Source organism: Canis lupus, chromosome 3 (assembly GCF_003254725.2).
Source record: "Canis lupus dingo isolate Sandy chromosome 3, ASM325472v2, whole genome shotgun sequence".
Lineage (NCBI taxonomy): Eukaryota > Metazoa > Chordata > Mammalia > Carnivora > Canidae > Canis > Canis lupus.
Window position 1 is genome coordinate 12,481,532 of NC_064245.1, and position 22,413 is coordinate 12,503,944.

Here is a 22,413-nt window from a genome sequence, read left to right on the forward strand (position 1 = left end):
TAGGTCACAGCAAAATTAGTGAAGGATGACAAAGTAAAAAATAAATAGTAAAGTAAATCTTCTAGAACATAGAGCAAAAAGACAAAAAGAGATGGAAAAAAATAACACAAGACAGATGGAGATAAATCCTGGAGTAAACATTAATAAGAATTCTAGAAAGAGATGAAGGAAATAGAGGGTAGGAAATAAAGAACAGAAGCAATTTTTTTTTTCAGATTTTCTTTATTTGTTTATTTATTTATTTGAAAGAGAGAAAGAGAGAGTGAGAGAGAGCATGAGTGGGAGGAGAGCCAGAGGGGGAGGGAGAGAATCTCAAGCAGACTTCTTGCTGAGTGCATGAGCCCCAGACAGGGCTCAATCTCACAACCCTGATAGCATGACCCAGCCAAAACCAGGAATTGAGCCACTCAGGCACTCCACAGAAACAACTTTCTTTGAGTTAAAGAAAAACACAAATTTTCTTTTTTTTTTTTAAGATTTTATTTATTTATTCATGAGAGGCACAGAGAGGAGAATGAGAGAGAGAGAGAGAGAGAGAAAGGAAAGAAAAAAAAGAAAGAGAAGAAAGAAAGAAAGAAAGAAAGAAAGAAAGAAAGAAAGAAAGAAAGAGAAAGAAAGAAAGGGAGGGAGGGAGGGAGGGAGGAAGGAAGGAAGGAAGGAAGGAAGGAAGGAAGGAAGGAAGGAAGGAAGGAAAGGAAAAAGAAAGAAAAGAAAAGAAAAGAAAAGAAAGAAGAAAGAAAAGAAAAGAAAAGAAAAGAAAAGAAAAGAAAAGAAAAGAAAAGAAAAGAAGTAGATACACAGGCAGAGGGAGAAGCAGGCCCCAAGCAGGGAGCCTGACATGGTACTCGATCCCGGGTCTCCAGGATCATGCCCTGGGATGAAGGCGGCGCTAAACCGCTAAGCCACCTGGGCTGCCCAAAACACAAATTTTCATATTGAAGTGGTCCACTATATTTCTAAACAGGATCATGACAAATGAATCACAGGGCACCATGGCCATATAGAACTTAGAGACAAAATTCTGCTTAAAAAATGGATCTGGATTTATAATTGATCTCACTGGTTTGGTTTTTAGTTTTAATTTTGTTTTAATGTAGATTGAAGATAGCTTTGGAGGAGCTGATGTAACAGGGCAAAAACTGTCAAACTCAATCAATAAAAACAAAATATTTTTTGAAAAGATAAATAAGAAAAAATCTTTGGCATTTCTGAGTAAGAAAAAAATGCAAAGCATATACTACGCTAAGCATGATAAAAGGAATTATGGGAGTATAATATAAGAATACTACTTAAGCAATTATATTAAACAGAGATGATATTGACTACTTTATGGGAAGTCTCTGTATTATCTATGAAACCCTTCCATAAATCTAAAATTATTTCAAAATTAAACGCTTAAAAAAGTCTTCGATGGCTACTACCATCTTATTAAAGTCTAAATTCCTTACTCTGGAATTAAAAGTTCTGTAGCTGGCCCCAACTTTCCCTCTCAGCTTTATATCCCTAAATTCCTCTCCTGATACTCAGTGCATTCATGCCTTGACCTCTTCTAACTGCTACTTATGTGAATGTTCTGTCTCTACAATAAAACATAAATGCCTCAGGGTCAGGGTCTTTATCCTTATAACCCTATGACTCCTAGCACTGTGCTTTGCGTATAGTAAGTGCCCAGTACATTTTGTTGAGTGAATAGCTAAATAAATGAACAATAAATCTCAAAAATCAGTGAAGTTTATATTTGTCCATTATTATATCTAATCATTATTGATTGATATACAAAATAGTATATACTATTATACAGAATATAATATATCAAATAAGATATTTTACCTAACTGTAAGATGGTAGGCTGCCAAAGAAAAGTCAAGAACATTAAAATCAGGTAATATTATTATATTTATATCAGTAGTTTAAAGTTTTGAAAGTGGATTAATTTAAAAATATTGATGTAAAAAAACATCTGATTCGCTCTGAATTTAATTTATGCATAGTAACTTTCTTTCCACCCAATACCCATGACCAAGAATAAGCAAGATTTGGACATTCTCTCACTTAGGTGTGTATTATGTTTGTATGTAATAAATGCATTCACTATAATCTCCTAGAATATAACATATTTGACACATCAGTGAATGGAACTAGAGGATATAAGTTTAAGAAATTCAAGTTTCCTTGTTTTTGTTTTTGCTTTCATGACCTTGAGAATTATGAATTTCCCAATCATCTTATAAATTTCTACTCAAAATGATAAGACTTCCCCTAGATAGTACATTCAACATCCTCCTAGTGATCTTTAAAAAATAGAAGACAAAATGAAAAAAGTGAACTCTTCAACAGGGAGGCCTCTTGGTGATTTCTCTAATCATTTCAGGGTCTCCTTTACCTTATGTTTAAATCATTATATTTTAAGGTTCTCAGGAGGATTGTTAACATCCTTGCTTTAAAAGATGCAGAATTTCCTGAATCGAATGTTTTGAAAATGTATTGGATGATTGGCTGACAAATCTGGCCCCTTAACCCCTTTGGCCCTCCAAGATATGATTTGGGAAAGGACCAGGAAGTAAAATAAAAAAAGAAAGAAAATTTCTCCTAAAGCAACGTCCTTACACTTTTCTTTGTCCGTTCAGAAACCTTCTTAAATGCTATTTTCACCATATAACATTTCATCATGTTTTTGCCAGCAGTTGGCCAGTAAGAGCCTACATGCTCATTCCTGCAATGCCTTTCACGTAATCAAATGTCACCCTTGTGCATTGCAAATCATTTCAGGATGGATTATTAATGCCAAGACCATGTGCTGAGACATGGAGAAACCATTATGCCAGCAGTAGCCTTCTTACTGAGCCATGGACGTCACCTCCAATGGTGCCAAGTAATTGAAAATACTTGAAGTGGAGTATGGGACTGGATTGAAGGATTAATCCTTCTGGTTTCATGAAAGCTGTAAGAGATTATGCCCATTCATTCTTTAGAAAAATGGTATTCAGACTGTGCTTTAGTTTTCTGATTAATCAAAGGAAAGCAGTCAAAGGCTCTGATGGACACAAACCACTGGTTTTATGCAAAGAAACCTCCCACTGAAGTAAATGGGAGGCTTGTGTCCAAGTAGACTAATTAAAGAATTTTCAGTTAGTCCTGACACCACAACCCACAAAAAACAGAGGGCCAGAGGGAAAGAAAGCAGTCATAATCTTGTTTAAACTGTGCCTTTATAAGCTACGACAGTATTAGAAAAAGAGAAGTGAGAATATGATTCATTTTTGAATTTCAAAACAATAAAATGATCTGCATATTAAATTTTCTTTTAGAAAGCTATATTGAAATACATTAGTTCTTATTCCGTCTTTTATAAAAGAAACCATCCTCTAATATTACAGGCATTCAGTAAGAATTCATGCATTTTGGACATATTTTCTTTATGCCATTCTTGTCTAGGCAGTTAATCCTTCCCTAGCCACATATCATGACCATGAAAACTTGCAGTAATTTCCATTTTTTTTTTTACAATAAGAGCAACACAAGGGCCATCAGATCAACGTCTGGCTCCCCTCTTGATGAACTCAGAAGGAAAGCCACTCACTGCTTCAGCAGCTGTTTTTGTTTTCAAGTGCAAAAGGAGAACTTATTTAAGTATTTTATCTTATTTTGTATTTTGATTAAAAGGTTTGCGATTCAAGTTTTGTTTTCTAGCCAGTGACGTGGCCTTCCATGTCATCTGTTAGAGTGATTTGGATTAATGAATTTCTTTCTTATTTGGAATAAAACCCAAAAATTCCTTTGAGTGTAGTATTAGACTGTGCGATTATTTATGTGCATAAGTTAGGATTGAAAAAAATGTATTCTCTGGCTAAAACATTGATGTGATAGCTCAATTATTTGAAGTGTAGGACACTAATTCATTTGGGTATCATATCTTTTTCATGTAATTATTTTGTTATTCTTCAAATTTCTTCATGGAAAATAAATATAGGTGTTAAACACCGTTTGGGTATTCAGGCTCTTTGTGTTCCAAGCAACCCATGGAACTGAGACATTTAATATTTCCATAGGCAGGCTGTTATTGATTTTTTTTTTTTTTTTCATTTTCAACCAAGGCTTGGTGTTGCAAAACACGGCTGCACAGTTGGGAGATGTGAGAGGAACACTCAGAGCAGATGAGCTCCTAGCAAATCTCTGTCTCTAAAAGGCCTTTCATTTTTATGCCTCTTAGTTTTCAAAGCAAAACCTTTGTCTATGAAGATACCTAGAAAAATTACTTTTCCAAGATGCATACTGTCTAAAAGAAAATAAGACTGATTTTGTTGTGTTTTAAGTTACTTGAGGCAGTAAGCACACTTCACCTGTATTATCAGGTATAAAACATGTTTTATGCTTCCATACATTGAATGATTCTTCTCCAAGTCCAGGGAATTAAAAATATATTTAAATCACAATAAACTAAGTTTATAAGATTAAGCTTTTACCAGGAGAGAAGGACTAAGAAAAATTTTTATTAATTCATAGACTTGACTAAATGGAACCGTAAGACTCTTTTCACTGCTTATTAAATAAGGCCTCGCCTCAACATTCTATGTCCCAAATAGATTTAGTTCCTGCCAGAAAATTGAGACTACTGCCCAGCACTAAAGCTGTTTTAATGCCAAGCATCTCTACTTGAAATCATCCCCAACCTCTTCTCTGTCTCTAGATTTGTATACCTTGACTCCAGTGCACAACACACTGTGCAGTGTAACTTAACTTCTAAAGGAGGCACTTCCTGGAAGAAATCTCCCCAGGAAAGCATCCTGTTTTGCAACTAATGAGACCCAAAGATAGGAAGGTTAGTTATAAGCCCTTCTCATTTGAAAGTCATATGTCAAGATTTTAATGACTTGCCCATGAAATTGGGAGTGCATATTGTTTTAATGAGATGTTGTATTTATTCCCCAATCCCATCCCCTGACTTTAATCTGCGTCTTTTCTTAGCAAGTCACGTGAAAGAGATGCTTGGCCTACAAATAGAACAGCAGAGTGCAGCAAAAGCAATGCTTAGGAAGAGAATCTGTGATAAATAAAGACTTGGGACTATCTTCACAGGAGTCTCCAAGCCTTTAGTTGATGAGCTTTAGGAAGATGCTAACTGTCTCAGGAGTTGCTGAGTGAGGAGGAAAAGCTGACTCCATCCTTCCCCATCCCCCCTGCATCCCTCTCAGTGCAATCAGAGCCAAGTCCTTTTACATCAAAGCAACTATAAAAATAAACCAAAACTTTGAGCCCTGATCAATTCATCTTGTCTTCACCTTAACTTGAAAAAAGAAACAGAAGAAAAGAAAAAAGAGAAAAGAAAAAACCTCAAGGAGCAGAACACAACATGGTTTTGTAATAGTTACCAGGGATGTTGGTCTAGGTATGTGTGTAGAATAGCATTTGTGGCAGAGGTAAACGAGGAGGAGGCCAGGTGGTTTATATTATAAAAATAACATTCTGACCTACCATGTGCATGAAACGTTTCTTTCAGTTGACAGGAACTGGTGAGTTTTCTCTGAAAATTGGACTCCCAGACCACTCCCCTCCCCCATACCTAGCAAAGACCCCCATTCCCAGCACACACAGAGCTCCAAATTGTTCCCAACATATTTGTAGCCAGCCTGACCTATGGAGAAAGAGACACAGTATTAACCTGGGTGACTGAGTTTCAACGGTTGCCCTTTTTCACATTACCATCTGGAAGGGGGGGGGAATGCTAATATATCCACAATTAGATAAATTGGAACACATGCAAATGTTCATGCTAAGACCAGGGCAGTCAAGGTCTTAAGAAACTGAAAAGGGGACAATTAGCAGCAAGGCCTGGCTTGCGGCATTCTTTGTGCTGATGCCTTGCTGTCAGGATGAAACGGAGGTGTTGGTGACACTGACCAGAGCTGGCCGACCATACACACAAACTCTGCAAGTCACTTGCTGAGACTTGAACTCTGATTCACAAAGGCGAATGTTCCCAACCACCTGAATGACAGACTTGACAGCTGAAAGGATTTGGGCAAGAATTCTCACCTCTTGCAGAGTCGGTTTATTTGGTTTTGCCACCTGCAAAGTCCCAGCTCAGGAGATCCCTGGAGTATATGTGCTATTGAGCAAATGCCACCTAAATAACACTGACCTGCCCTTGACCCCTGGGGGTGCGGGGTGGGGGGGAACAATATCTTCAGCTTTGGGTTCATGTGTACATTCAATCTGTCACATTTGCTACTATGTTGTTGTTCTTATTCAAAAACTTCATTCCTTATAGACTGTTTTTCAACTTCTTGGTGACCATTGGTAGGGGACTGAGTAAAGTGTGCCTTACTTGGTTTTATACATTTTGGAGCTACAAACCTTTTTTTTTTTTCTTGATGTCCTTAAAATACAAATATGAAAAACCTCCAGAAGTCTGTTAAGATGGAGAAAACTTACTTAAATTAATGTCTTTGCAAGTGCTTTCCTGTAGAAAACACTGTAGTCGGATGTATGTACAGTAAAACCTTGGCATCCAGAAACAGCTTTCAACACATGCATTCTGTCCATTTCCTAATACTAAACATGGAGAAAATTATTAATCAAATGAAGGTTACCAGGGTAGTAACCATTCAGAATATAAATTTTGTCTGTCTAACTAGAAGCTGGTTCTATGAACAGTAACACATTTGTCAATAATTTTATAAGCATTTAATAAATAATTAACAATAAACCTAGCTTCTTATTAGGCATTTCTATTTTCATAACACATACATGACTACCAAAATTTTATTTCACTTAATTTAAGAACTTCTGTACATCCTAAAAAGTTGATAGGTCACTATTTTATTTCAGGACAAACTACTGGCCCACGAATTGATCTTGGTTGATTAATTTGCCATTCTACAGTGTCACACTTTGGAAAATTATCATGGAGGAAATAAAAACTACTGAGCACGAAAGGAAAATTGAGACCTCAATTAAGTCAGCAGTGCTTATAAACTTCCTAAGGGCCTAATTTCGGAACTGTCATAAAGAACTTTTTTTTTTTTTTTCAACCCGAACACTGCTTTCCTAGATTCTTGGGTAGAGGCAATTTCACTAGTGAGAAATTAACATTTTGATATCAGCAGAGGTAGATTTACCATTGTAATGAAGAAAATCTGAACACTATTAACCCCAACTTAAAACTCAATTGAAATTTATAGAACACTAAACTCCAAAAGTAGAATATGCACATTCTTTCCAGGTGTACATGGAACATTCATGAAGGTAGGCCACATTCCGAGCCATTAAAAAAAAAAAAAAAGTCTTAAAAAATTTCAGAACTGAATTCAGAGTGTGTTTTTGACTACAATAAATTTAAATTAAATTAGAAATCAATAAAAATGTTCACCAAAGAGAAGTACTATAGACACTTTAAAGGATGATCACCCCAAATTGTTCTGGAAAGGTGTTGTAGATATTGTGATTTATAATAAAAATATATATTTGGTCTTTATCCTGGTCCCCAGTGCTGAGCTCCTAAAACCCTTAGAATTTCCTGTGGTAAGAATGAAAAAGGTATCTTTTATTATTCAAAACAAACCCTTTCTACCACACTTAAGTTTATGTTAATGAGGTGGTTTCTGAAAAGCCCCTAAGATGGTGGCTGGATGCCAAGGGAACCAATCACATGATTAGAAGTTTGAAAGTTTCACCCTAGCATCTGACCTCCTAGGAGAGGAGAGGGACTAAAGATTGACTTAATCTGATGGCCAAAGATTTAATCAACCATGCCTATATTTTGAAACCTCCATAAAAAGCCTATGTGTTGGGACTCGGAGAGCTTCTAGGTTGGTGTACATATGGAAGTTCCGGGAGGGTGGTGCACCTAGAAAGGGCATCATGCTCTGAGTCTCTTCCCACACTTCCCACAATAGATGCACTATTCATCTCTTCCCACACTTCCCACAATAGATGCACTATTCATCTTTTCCTCTGGCTGTTCCTGAGTTGTATCCCTTTACAAATAAACCAGTAAACTAGTAAGTGAACCATTTTCCTGAGTTCTGTGAGTTGTTCTAGCAAATGGTAGAACAAGAGGAGAGGGTCATCAGAACTACTTATTTTTAGCTGGTTGATCAGAAACCAAGGTGACAACCTGGAGTTGCTATTGATATCTGAAGTGGAGGCAGTCTTGTAGGACAGAGCCATTCCTCTGTGGGACATGATGCTATTTCCAGGCAGGTTGTTTAAGAATTATGTAAAATTGTAGGATGCCCCCCCTCCCCGGCTGGTGTATTAGAATTCGTTTGTGTGGGGCAATTAGTTGTTTTGGTGAACAGAAGATAGAAGTGTATAGACTGTTATAGTATATTAGAGGAGAGACTTATCCTTTTCAACCATGAAGCCAGTGAAGCTTCTGCTTAGGCTCCTTCCAAATCACAATGCCAACTTTTTAAATTTCAAGTTTCCCCAAATTGTATAAACTTCAGGCCCCACATAATCTGGTTCTGCCACTGACATTTAGAAATGGGATAGAAGCTAGAGCAATACTTTGAAAATAGTCCTGGGTTCCCCTGCCTCAGAATCACCTGGAAAGTTTATTAAGTTTAGACATCCTCCCTGTGCCCAATGTACTGCATCTAAAGAAACTGATTAAGTGGTCACATCGGGACCTGGGAATGTGCATTTTTAGCAATTTCCCCCCAGGCGATGATTTTACTATGAACACTAAAGCTTTTGAACTCTTGGTTCAGACTCCTGGCCTAGGTTTATCAATGATCTTCATAGTGTACCCTATGGGCTCCTAGTGGCTTGTTAGTGATCTAACATGCAAAATGAAATATAAGACACGAATGAGCTGGTCTTGGGATAATTTCTCATCCAATGGAGCTGAGGAACTTTAATTTAAATGACTTTTGCTCCTGAAGAGTTAGCCAACACTTCTTAAAACTATTGAGCGATCTTACGTGGTAAAATTCCAAATTCTCTTGGCCCCATACTTAATCAATGGGTCATGTTCAGCCAGCAGAGAAATTTCCTACAGTAGATGGCATTTGATCTTCTCATGTAATCATAGCTGACACCTCTTTCCATTTTCCTCCTCCCTTTAGTCCAGGTAAAGCATGGAAAGGACAGTAGAAGGGAAGCAGATATTAAAATAATTGTCAGCACATTGCCTTCCTCATTGAGCACAGTTGCTTGCCACCATGTGCTGCTTCTTCTTTGGACTTTTATTCTGAATGAAGTTGAATTTGTCGGATGGGGATGGGTGGAGAAAATTTTGAAGTCTTTTGTCAAAATGGCCCACAGAATATCAAAGTAGGAGCGTTAGCTAAAAAAACTATATAGATTTGGGGAGTGCTATGAGATTTTAACCAGATTTTATATTCTCTCTATTCCAAGGTGAGTGACCATTTCTGTGATAAGCAGAATAGTGGAATAGTGTAGTAGTCAAAAATCTGAGCTCTCAAGTTAGGCAGACCTGCGGTTGAATCTCTTTTTTTCTTTTCTTTTGTTTTTTTTGTTTTGTTTTTTGTTTTTTTGTGTTTTTTTGGTCACCTTTTTTTAGAGGAGGGGGACAGAGAGAGAGAGAGAGAATCTTAAGTAGGGTCCATGCTCAGCATAGAGCCCGATGTGGGGCTTGATCTCAGGGTTGTGAGATCAACCTGAGATCATGACTGAGCTGAAATCAAGAGTTGAAGGCTTAACTGACTGAGCCTCCCAGGCCCCCCTTTTTCATCACTTTTTAAGTTGTATGACCTTGAGATATAACCTGTTTCTTCATCTGCAAAATAAGGACAACAAAGAGAAATGCCTTTGTATTCGTGCTCTATGGTTGGGTAACAAATTGCCTCAAAACTTACATTCATTGTCTCCTATTGTTTCTGGGGATCAGGAACCTGGAAGCAGCTTAGTTGGGTAATTCTGGCACAGGGTCTCCCGGAGGTTGTAGTCAAGCTGTCAGCTGGAGCTGAAGTCACCTGAAGTCTTGATCAGTTCTGGAGGATCAGCTTCAATCTCACTCAGATGTCTGTTGGCAGAAGGCATTAGTTGCCCACCACGTGTGTCTTTCTGTAGGACTGCTTACAACACAGTAGTGGGCTTTTCCCAGAGCAAGCTATCTAGGAGAGAAATCAACTATTACCAAGACAGATGCCACAGTGCTTTTTATAACCTAATATTGAAAGTGACATAAGCTAAGCTCTGTCCTATTCTATTGGTTACATAAACCAGCTGTAGCATAGTATGGGAGGGGACTGCATAAGGGCATGAATGCCAAGAGCAGAGATCCCAGGGAGCTGTCTTGGGGCTGGTTACTGCTGCTGCCTTTAAATAGTTTTCCTCAGCAATGCCACAAACACTCTTTTATTTTTTTTTAATCTTTTATTTTTGCTTTAATTTTAGATTAGAACCAGGAGGCTTTGAAATGATTATGGTGGTTTATAATGTACCAGCAAATGAAAGGCATCTGAGCATCAAGATAAATGTCTGAGTGGGGTCTACTAGCCTCTTGAAAAGCATGTGGATCCACATGCCTAAGAAATCCACAGCTGACTTTAGTAAAATATCAACTATTAAATATTGCAGCTCTGCACTTTAACAAAGTGCAAAGGACAGAAGTTGTCTCTCTATATTAACAAGTAAGAATGGTTAGCGGATAAGGCACGGTTTACAAATCTGTATTTATGATTGAGGTCTGGCTGAAAAACAGCAAGAATAAACCATACAACCTGGGAAGTCCAATTCTAGCAGGAAGTTGCTTTGAAATAACATCATACTTCACTCATTCCCCAACTAAACTCTTTGATGACCAGTTGGACACATCAATAAAATGTCCTGTCACTTACCATATTTTATTCTCTTGCAGAATTTCCTACTGGTGGTAATTCTAATGGTGCCTGTTCTTACAGCAGAATCCACACTCTGATTTAGATTTGCCAAGTGGATTGCTTTTGGCTAAATTTCTTGCCCAAGTGCGGACCCTTATGGTTTGAGACATCCCATTTAAAGATCCCTAAAGAAAAATATGCAGCCTTTATTGGCTTGGATTTGTAGCTCCAAATTTTAGAAGAAAGTGGCTGGTTAACATTATAGGCATTTTGAAGTACTTCTCTTTCAGAAATGCAAAGAACAATAGCAAGAAAAGCCTTTTGATGGTTCAGAATTTATTTTATTTTATGTACTTATTAATTGGTACATTTTCTCCCCCATTTTAACCAAAGATTCTGTACATTGGAACAATAAAATAAGTAAAGACATGTGTCTGCTTTAAAATCTTGATATTGGTTAGGTCTCCGAAGTCCTTTTTCATGCTTTCTGGGAAAAGGCTCTTCTGTTCTCTCAGCCCAGCAGTACTTTGATCTCAGAAGCAGTGCCATTTGGTTGTAAATGTATGTGGCGCCTTTGATCTACTACTTAGTTGGTCTTATTTAAAATAGATAGCTTCTTTTATCTAAGTAGTGTTTACTAGGTCTCTCTCTATGAAAGATGGTTTAAATTGCTATTATTTAGATAGAAAGTATATGAAGTTTCTTAGGACTGCCCAAATCTGAATCTAATTCTCTAAACTCTAAAACCCCAATGACTCTATTGTAGATTTCATAAAGCAGATTCCTATTAAAATGAGCTACTCCTACAGATGTCAGGTAATATTTGCAAAAAAATTGTTTGCTTTTTCATGGGAAACGGATTTTTTTCAAAGAATAATAAGCACAGCCAACGCTCAGGCAAAAATAATAATCCTAGACTGTCTGAACTTAATAGTCAATTATCCCTCTGAAATTCACATATTAATATATCTTTATATTACTACATTATACATACCATATAAGGTATATTGAAACGGGATTATTTTAATAATAAGTATATATATTTAATTATCTTTATGAGGATTTCTTGAACATTTTATCAGGTACCTTAATGACTTGTGTTTGAATTTTCTAGGCTGCATTCAGTTATTCACTCAACAAACTATATTTCAGGTACAGAGACACAAAAATGACTTAGTCACAGACTCTGCCTTTAGACTGCTCACAGCCTAGAGTTATGGGGCAGAGTACTAGCAGATAATTACATAGCAGTGTGGTGAATGCCTCTCATGGACAGTGATCCTCCCACCCTGGCCCTGGGAGTGGTCATGGAAAACTTTCTGAGAGATGTGGCACTTGAGCTTCATTGCAAGCCTGCCAACTCAGATATAAATCCCATAAATCCCAAGTCCATAAGGCAAATCCAACCTACCTGCGCAGATCCCCCTAATTTAATACAAGTGTCCTAAACTTTGGAAGAGGTCTAAATCTTCAATGGCTTTTGCCACCTGAAGTGACCCCCAAAGCCTTCTCCGCTGTCATTCAACTCTAAGAGGAAAACCCCAAACCACTTTCACATACATTTTAGAACTTTAGCACTATTCTTTTTAAAAAGGAAATATTGGAACTCTCTTTGTGTTGTAAATTAAAATTGCTGTGTATAATTACTGTTTTGCTAGGCTACTGACACATGTTTTTCCCGTCCTCCTTGGTGTCATGTTCCTATTTCAGAAGTCTTGTCATTATTTCATCTGAATACTAAACACGTGTGAGCATTTCCACATGCTGATCCTGGGAGTAGGCACTGTGGAGAATGCTCCAGAAATACAGAAGTGGCCCTACCCAGGCCTGGAGGTTAGCTGAGGGGCAGGAAGAGGTAATCTGTAGTCAAGTAGGGGATCATTACTGTCCAAAGAGGGAGGTCGAAGTGAGAAAATCAGAGGGAGCTGGAGCCTGATCTCAGGGGACTCATACAGAGTTCATAGAGAGGGGAGGCCAACCCCTAGAGGATACAAGAACATGAGTTTGGAGCATTCCTCGGTCAGCACAGAGATGGTCAGTATGGGGCAGATAAAGTAGAGATAGGGAGGTGTGGAAGCAAATGGAGGGGGTTTGGCTTTTTCCCAGTGGAGTTAGAGTCCTTGAGGCTACAAAATGGGAGAATAAGACATCTCTGGTACTTGCCCTATTCTTTCTTATCGGTCACCAAACACTACTGATTCTAAGAATCATGCTTTTTAGGTGATAGGAGTCCTAGAGATCAGAGAGCCTGGCCTCCCCATTTGTCCAGTGAGGAAATAAGTCCCAAAATTCAGCATGCCTGGGTCTCGCCATCACTAAGTAGCAGAGCCAGGGGCGCCAGTCTAACATGTTGGCCAGGACCTGAGCCTGTGCTTCTCTTCCTGGGGCTTGTTTCCCACCAGGAGTTTTAGAGTAGGGTCTAGGATCCTTGGCAGTTCACAGGAACCTGTAGGAGAAATGGCATCCCATCCTCTAGTAGGAGTGGGCTCCAAGGACAGTGCAGTTCTCATTAGGGTTTCATCCCTCTATGTGGACCCCCAGGATCCATGTCAAGCCAGAATTTGAAAAGAGGAGTTGTAGTTGATAACAAAAGAGACAATAGAAAAGAAAAAAAAAAAAAGAAAAGAAAAGAAAAGAAAAGAATCAGGATACACTGAGCAGACCCAAGTGAGCCATTGGAAAGCCAGGTTAGGAGAATGGAGTACAATATTCCTTTTAGGAGAATTTTTTTTTTTTTTTAATGAGTTGCTAATCATAGTCTGCCTGTGGTTCCTAACTCCAGAAAGGCCAAATGGAGCATGTCCCACCCAAACTGTGTGGACTGACAGCAAGGTGGAAAGGATGGTCCTCAAGAAGCTCAAGGAACTGTTATTAGAGGGAAAGTGGGGGATAAATGCTGGAAAAGCCAAAACAATAGATTTTGACGGCAGCTCCTTTGTCCTGACCTGGACATATGAGTACATATAAGACTGGGATACAAAAAAAAAAGACTGGAATAGTCCCCTAGAGTATTACCATGTGCTAGGTTTTCTCAGCGCCTCATGTATATTAAATAATTGTTTTCTGTCTTCAACCAGATGACATAGGCATTACTGTTATTCCCATTTACAGAGGAAGATATTGAGGCACAGAATAACTTGCTCAGAGTTTTCCAGCTAATAAGTACCATAGTTGGGATCTGAATCTGAGCAGTCTGACTCCAGAACCTGTGTTCTTAATTATTGTTTTAAAAATATTTCCTATTTCCCTTCTTTCCTTACATTTTTTTCCCTCTGAAATAAGAATTTGAGGAAGGTCTTGAAAATGAATGTAATCGTCAAGTACACAATAGTGACTCATTAATTTTATTATAATTTATCAACAGTATGCAAAGTCTCTGGTGCAAAACATAACATTCAAAGACTATAAGAGAATACAAAAATCATTTGAAGACCTAAACTAAGACATTTGCACGGACTCTAGGGCAGAAAGAAAATCTACACGATCTTCAGGGTATTAGCAATGGGTAAGAGAGAATAGGTGCAGAGAGTAAACATATGAGTGAAAGCATCCAGAAATCCATTGAGGCAGTGACAAAAATGGTGAGATGCTGAATCCTGTAATGATTCCTTTTCTCCTTCCCTTCTCAAGTGCTGCTTAAGTAGAGCTGAGGCCAGACGTGATGCAGCGAAAGTGGCCCTCATCAACTCCCTCTTCAATGAGCTGCCCTCTCGAAGAATCACTAAGGAATTCATTATGGAGAGTGTACAGGAAGCAGTTGCCTCCACCAGTGTGAGTATCTACTAGGGTAGAGAGCTGGGGGTACTAAAGCACAGAGGCATTTGCATCTGGGGAAATACTAAAGTGAGCAAATTCTTTAAGAATTGTGCAAGTTTGGGAAGACTGGCTGGCTTGGTCGTGAGTTTCAGCCTCACATTGGGCAGAGATTTTAAAACAAACAAAATTGTGCAGGGTTAATTTTAACCCATGAGATCATTGGTTTTCAACAAAATGAACACTTGGCTTGGAAATCAAGAAGTTGGAGCTGGCTCCCTCTGCCCCATGTCAGAAATATTTTGTAGTTACCCTGGATGAGCATTAATCAAATTTTAAATCAAGATAGATAATTTGATCCATCCTAATTTATTTGAATGTTTGCTGTTTGAAAAGTATTGATTCTTTTAGGGCCTGGAAATGCATGCAATGAATACTGCCTTAATCTAGAGGTAAACTAGCTCATTTTCCCCCCAAACTTTATTAATCATAAAAATTATCCTAAGTGTGCATTAAAAGTATCAATTCCCCAGCCAGTGTGGGGGTCCTGCAATCTGTATTTTTAAGGAAAAGCTGACTGCTTAGACATGGAAAAGCCATATGCCCAATATTTGTTAGTTCTTAGAATTATCATGCTTAGTATTAATTCTTTCAGAGAGATGAACATTTTTTTCAGAGAAAATTACTGTTAATGGACATAGTTAATGCAAAATGCATTAGAGGAAAAACTCTTCTTAGAAATTTAGGTATTTTCTCAGCAATCTAGGAATAAATGACTTGCCCCATGAGTTATTTAAGAACTTCTGCTACTTGCTACCTACAAACTACAAATAATGGAGGAAGCCTTGGTTTCCCACTGTGGCAGGTGTCTCCCTGTGTGTCCTCCAAAGGCAGAAACTTGGCATTACTGAGGGAATTAGCCACCTCCTGGCTTTGCTTTTAGCATGAATAAACCCCATCTCAGATTTACATTCTCTGATTACCTTAATCTGATTATAAAGTTTCTGTCATTTTGGAGAAGCTGCTGAAAATGAAGGACACATTGTCACACTAGCAGTGACCCTTTTCTTCCTTTTCCCTTCATAAATGCTCTTGTCACCCACAGGAGAGATAAGAGAAGGGGCAGGGGACAGAGAATGGTTGACCTGAAAGGGAGACATCGGGGAGCTCTGTTCTCTATCTGCTGTCAGGATGAAAGGAAGCTTTTATTTTCTTGCCCTGTAAATTTCAAGAGCCTTTGAGGAAGAGAAGTTAGGAAAATGATGCCTGATTTATATGTGTGGAATTTACTCAGGAGCAGGGAGGGGCCCTCAGTGTAAATGTAATTTATCATTTTTTCATGGAAATTTCTAAGGGAAGAGAATATATAAGGTTTGCAGGCTTCTGGATGGATTTCCTCTGGGATATTTAAAAAGCCAACATAAATATTTCAACAGCAGCATGTTAATGTTATTGCATTCAGAAGCTATAAATTTGCTGCTATCTGATGCTGGCAGTTGTTTGTTCAGCCTCACAAAGGCATTGCCTACCTCCCCAGAAATCCAAGGCCCTGGGATCCTGCAGGGTAGGCCCCACTGCCAATCCAGCACTTGTGTTAGCTTTTTTTACTGCCCTTGCCCCTAACCAAATTGAAGGGCAATTTCATTTCTACTCGTCACCCACCCACGTTGTTTCCTAAAGATTAGGTAGTCCAGAAATGAAAAAAATACACACCGAGATCCATGCCTCCATGTCAAACACCAGCATATTATAAAAATCCCCCATTAAGAATCATGGCAGTAAAATATGAATGGTTCATACAACCAGAGAATTCTTTCCCTGCAGGTTATATAATCTTGCCTGGTTACCATCAAATCAGAACAAGCATTTCAAGATTTCAAATAACAGATGAAGGCAGCCTCAGAGGGCAATCATGCAAACATTACCCCCATCAACAGAAAAACCTTGTACAAAGATAAAAGAATTTCTACTTTGGGAAAATTATTCTTTTAGCAAGAATATTATCAGTTAACTTTCTAATGACAATTGATCAGATGGATTACAAAATCCTCTACCTGAGTCAAGGTGAGATTAAGGATTTTTATCCCAAATCAACTGGAGACTCTGTCGTAGAATGCATACCTGAAGGGTCAATATAATAGAAGTTTCACTATAGGGCCACAGCATTAATTCGTGACCACAAAAGAAGAAGAGGGAAAATCCATAATATTTTCCTTTTCTGCTTTCTTCCCAAGGGCACTTTGGATGATGCGGATGACCCGAGCACCAGTATTGGAGCCTACCACTACATGCTGGAGTCAAACATGGGGAAGACCATGCTGGAATTTCAGGTACCTGACTTACTGTACAATCCAGAAGCCTAGGAGAATACCACTCTTACCATTAACGTCTCCTGTGCTGATAACCTAGTTGTTTTGTGTTTTGGTCATTTTAACTTAACCCTCTTTGAGTCTAGCATGGTAGTCCTTAGCCACACCTCAGGAGGCTAAAACAAACAAGCAAACAAGGCACAGTCTTTGCTTTCTTGCAGTGAAGTAAAGCACTTAAGTCTAAGAAACAGCTGGGGAAAAACACCATCTGAAGACCCTGTAACATTTCACCGGCCCTTCCGTACTAAGTTCCCCTTTTAAGCTGAGTTGAACAGTTTGAAGAGTTGGCTGTGACCGTTTGGTTCTTAATTTTCAGAAGTCTTAGATGAAGCTGTCTGCAACGTACATTAAACAATGCCCCCCTCAGTTCTGGTATTTCCATTAAACAAGATCTACCACCACCCATTGTTAACTAGGTCAAAAGATTCAGCCAACTGTAACCCTGTTCATCCACTGCTGACAAATGATAATAGACCTGAGAAACCACACTACCTATTTTTGCAAATTAAATGACCATCTTAATAACATTAACAGTAAGAATAATAATACCCAACACTTACTGAATGCTTACTTTCTCTGACACTGTGCTCACTGGGGTAAGCATTTAAAAATATCATAGCTCAACACTCAAGATAAACATGAGTATTTATTATCCCCTTGTCATCACTGTGGGAAGTGTGCCATAGAGCTTAGTCAATTGCAGAGCAAAGACCCCCACAGTCTGATTTCTGAGCTCACATTCACAACTATTATCTTTTATTGGGCTGGGAGATGAAAATTCAGTATGATTGGGCATGAAATGTATGCCCTCTGAAAAAAAACAACTGGAATGCTGAATATCCATATTTACGAAATGCTAGTAGGAATCAATACACAGTGTTACAATAAAGAGACTCGGTCCCCAGTATTTCTATTATTTTAGGTTAGATTCCCAGAAGCAATCAGAGATATAGTTTTATGGACCAAAATGTTCATCCAGGTGTAATTTACAAGTGTTTCATCTGAGCCCTGAAGCCACCAGCCTTCAAATACCTTTCAAACTGTTTTCTGGACTGCAATAGCATAGCCACTTTGTGGGTTGATACATCCCTCTTGCCCATTTTTTTTTTTTAAATCAGGATTTTCCTCCATTAGTCCCTTGTTTGAAGCAAAAATACTCCCTCTTCATTTGGTCATTCAATTTTCTTTTTAAGTGGTAGTGTTCTCATTGACCTTTGATGTTGATTGCCTTGGGTTTGAAGAGAACAGATATCCCTAAAGCCTAAGCTCTGGAATAGATAGGGGCATGCTTGAGTTCAGTGATTCTGAGCCCAGACTCTGAAGTGGGCTGGTCCGGTTTAGCTTGGCTCTACTTTTCAACTCTTAATCTGTTTCCTCATTGTATGTAAATTAGGGAGACCTATAGTACTAGTGCAACCTCCCAGTGCCACTGTGAGCATTAAATGGGACAATATTGAAAGAGTCCAAAGCAGTTCCTGGCATATGGTAAATACTCAGTGAAGATTGACAGCTGTTATTATACATACTTCTGAAGAAGGACTGTGTCACTTGAAATGCCAAAGGTTACCGCATGGATCCCCTTGACAACTTTACCTTAAGGTTTTAAGTAACTTAAAGGTTTCACATCAGGACAAGGCAGCACCCTGCAAACATCTCAGGGCTCTTGCTGTAGAATAAAGGGTGAAGCTATAAAGGGTCCATTCTTTTCCCCATAATGAACTAAAGACAAACAGAGAAAAAAACAAACAGAAGTATAACACAAGTGAAAGAACACCGATTTTTAAAAACTGACAAAATAAAAATCATAATGCCCATTGTATAGGATTTTTGTGAAATTTATACAACATGATACTTATAAAGCGTCTAGTAATTTCCCCAAGGAAGAACTCCATTTATTTTAATTCCTCCCCTCTCAACCCCAACAAAAGAATATTGCACTTTTTTTATTATAAAATGAAAGTTGCCTGCCCTGGTACGTAATAGCTTGTATGTGATTTAATAGCTATTTTCAGAAAATTAAGAATAATTTTTGAATGCAATTGAGTTAGTCTGCCAAAGATAGGGGAAGGCAAGATTAAAAAAAAATAAATCTTAAAATTTTGTCCAAGTACTATGAATGGCTCTACTCAACCTTTTAGTAATTCTTAATTACCTTGCGATGGGCTGTATGTTTTCTGTGTGGTCTATGTAGTAAGGTGTTTAAATGTGTGAAATAATAACTTGAATCAAACTGTGGAAATGCTTCATAAATTCTCATAAAAGAAGCTGGGAGCAGGATGGAGGACAAAGGAAGAGGAAGATGTGAGGGCAGGAAAAATCCAAACTCACTCCCCCAGTAGGTATGCTGGCAACCCAGGAGGAGGGCCATGGAGCACACCCTTTTCCTTCCGCCAGTTCTAGGTTGCCTGCTGGGTCCCGGCACATTCCTTGGTGGCCTGGGTTAAATGCATCAGCTTGTTTCTGCACATAATGGGAATTGACCACAGACCTGGGCTGTTTGCAGCCGACACAGCAATTCAGTACCCCTGGTGGGTAATAGATGTGTGTCTGTATGTAGCTACGGATGAGTATGCCATATAAAAACAAGGCTGGTGTCTCCTGACTGCCTGCAGGCTTTCCAGGGGGGCTGTCAAGGAGGCAGCACTCAGAGGAAACGTGATAGGCTTCTGCTTACGTTCACTTCGTGGGAGGGAAGCTGAGTAGCTTTGCCATACCCAAAACTGCCTTAAGTTTGGGGGGAGGGATGGCGACAGCACTAGCCACTGGGTCTTGTCAAGGTCAGATCTGAGGCGGACTTTGACTGAAGCTGGTTAATATATTTATTCTGAAGCCTAATGCAGTCCAAGGACGAGTTGTTTATTTACATCTTTGCTAAATTCTCCAGGTCGCCTTTTAAAACCTCATCCCATAAACAAATTTCCTCTTAAATCCATTCTCTTGGGTGGGGAGATGGTGCCCACCTGTTTTTCAAGTTCTCCATTTACAGTGTTTGTTTTTCTTATTTCTGATGAATCACAGAACCAAGCGAGTCTCCCAGACAAAGTTCCAGAGAGAAGCAGAGTGCCTTTTCTTCCCACAAAGTAGCTGAAAGGGCAAACATTTTTCCTAACAGGAGGCAACACCATGGAGCACAATGAGGACAGAGCCCAGCTGTTGGTGGTTTAAACTGAATGAATGACAAATCGAACCAGGAAAGCTGTAGAAGGAAAGCTGAAACTTGAATGCAGAAAACACAAGGCTTGCTTCTCCATTTGATTTCAAATTTATTTTACTGATCAGGACTGGCTGCATAATCCTTGGGGCTCATACAAAATGAAAATGCAGGGCCTTTTGTTAAAGCATCACTAAGAATTTCAAGTCAGGGGAGCATGAAATCAAGCTTGGGATCCTGTGAGAAGCCAGCCTTGTCCCTGAGACAGAGACTCACCAGAAGGGACTAGACTAGGGTAACAGGAGTTAGGCATTCACCTCAGGCACAAAATTTAAAGGAGTGTCAAAAAACTCAGTGATCAAGATAATATTATAATGCAATATTTTAAAAACTCAAAATGAATGTGTAAAAATAAACAAAATATCAAAATTTTAAATAAAGACAAAATTTGTTTTAAATTTTTCGTTTATTTGAGAGAAAGAGACAATGAGCTGGGGTGGGGTGGGGGGGTGGGGCCAGGGAAAATGCAGGCTCCCCACTGAGCAGGACCCTGGGATCATGACCTGAGCCAAAGACAGACACCTAACTAACTGAGACAACCTGGCGCCCCTAAAGACAGATTTTGAAATAAAAGGCCCTGGACTTTCATTAGTCACCTTAAATCTTGCTTCACTCACGTCATCCTAGTCCCAACCCAACCTATAGGCCAGCTTCTGGTTTATCTGTCCGCCTACCCAGAGTCCCTGGTCTTCTAGATCAGGTGCATAACAAATAGCACAGCTCAAAGCCATGAATGAGGAGCAGGACAGATAACTTACCAAACAGATTTCCTTTAAGCGATAAGGCTTTGACAGATAAAACGATGAAAACCAGGCAGCAAGGACTCAGGTGAAACTAGGGAATGAATCCTTCTAGAAGTCCACAGCCCCCTTCTTGCCAGTCTATAATAATGCAAGGATTTCCGATGGAATCAGTGAGAAGCATACAAGGATTTCCTGGGCTCACCTGGACTCGTACAACTTCGGGACTATCTGAGGATAGTAAATTTGATATTATGAGGGGAAATAAAGAAGGATAGAAAGAACATGGAAATATTTCAATATACTTTACATAGTGATGGTAAGATTAGTATCTCTACAGAAGAGGGCAAGAACTAGATTGGTACATAATGTACGAAGGCAGAAATAAGGTCATCTTCCCTGTGGAATTTTTGGGAAAGAGAACAACACTGAGGAAGAGGCAGTTGTGTTACTGCTGCAGGAAAAATTCTTTGGGGATGGAATGAGAATTTAGGTAAGCCAGAAGAGATATGGGGGATGAGTCTCCTGCAGTCAAAAACAGTTCAAATCTCTGTGGGGAAGTTTTTGAGAGATGTATGTAGGTTGCCAAGAGACATGAGAATGGTTTCTGGCTCTGTTCATAGAAGAACTGTGGGTTCTAAAGTCTTAGGAGGACTGCTGGGTGGAATGACAGGGGTTTATCTGGAAGGGGGGCAATGGTTACTATATATAGATAAGAATGAGAGCTTAGAAAACATTGGAGGAAAAAAAATAAAAAATAAAAAAAGAAAAAAGAAAAGAAAACATTGGAGGAAGAATATGTTACTAAGGCAATAATTGTCAGAGGATGGAATTAAGAGCCCTTGCAGGCTGTTTCTCAAACCGGGCCACAAGAATACCAGGACAATACCAAGATGGTTATTGAAAGTCACAGAAGAACTCGGTATATCGTTCTGGGTCATATAGAGTTTAATCATTATAAACTTGGGTTAAGGGGAAGATGGGGGAATGGAGGTGGTATTTATTATTTTTAAAAATGGACATATACTAGAATGCAAAATTCAAGGGGAGCCTTAAAACATTAAATGAAAAGAAACGTCTTATTTGGAAATAGTGACTGTTCTGTAACAGCACAGAGACTGTTCCCTATCAGGACATAAAAAGTGATCCTTTTCATTTTTATGGCAGCAAAGTCTTTAGTGAGTGGGTTTAAAGGTACAGTGAGAAAGGCAGCACAGATTTATCCTGAGGAGTCACTGGGGTAACTTTGATGAGAAGCACAGGGGTAAGAGGCAGATTACGTAAGATTTGGCTATAGAACTAACCACTCTCACTTTTCCAGATTATCATAGTGATGTGACAAAGTGCAAATTTGGATGGGGCAGGGACAAGTAGAGGAGAGAGGACATGAGAGGGGTGGCTTCCCTGGGCAGTGGGCCCAGGACCCTAGGCAGATGGTGGCGTCTCTGTTTGAGGCAGGTGGAATAATTCCACGGGTATCCATGTCTCATTTTAATTAATGGAAACACATGATTTTACTTTCACTGAAGTCTCTATGGGCTCTTTGAGTG

General features: G+C 38.9%; 1 protein-coding gene across 5 annotated transcripts in view; it reads left to right on the top strand.

Annotated features, from left to right (window-relative positions):
• LIX1 (limb and CNS expressed 1) overlaps positions 1-22,413 on the top strand; it is a 62,191-nt gene that overhangs the window by 24,015 nt on the left and 15,763 nt on the right. For all 5 annotated transcript variants that reach the window (XM_049108167.1, XM_025438429.3, XM_025438426.3 and 2 more), the window contains 2 exons: positions 14,421-14,561; positions 16,778-16,873. In XM_049108167.1, coding sequence (XP_048964124.1) covers positions 14,421-14,561; positions 16,778-16,873 — 237 coding nt within the window. The remainder of the gene's footprint in view (positions 1-14,420; positions 14,562-16,777; positions 16,874-22,413) is intronic.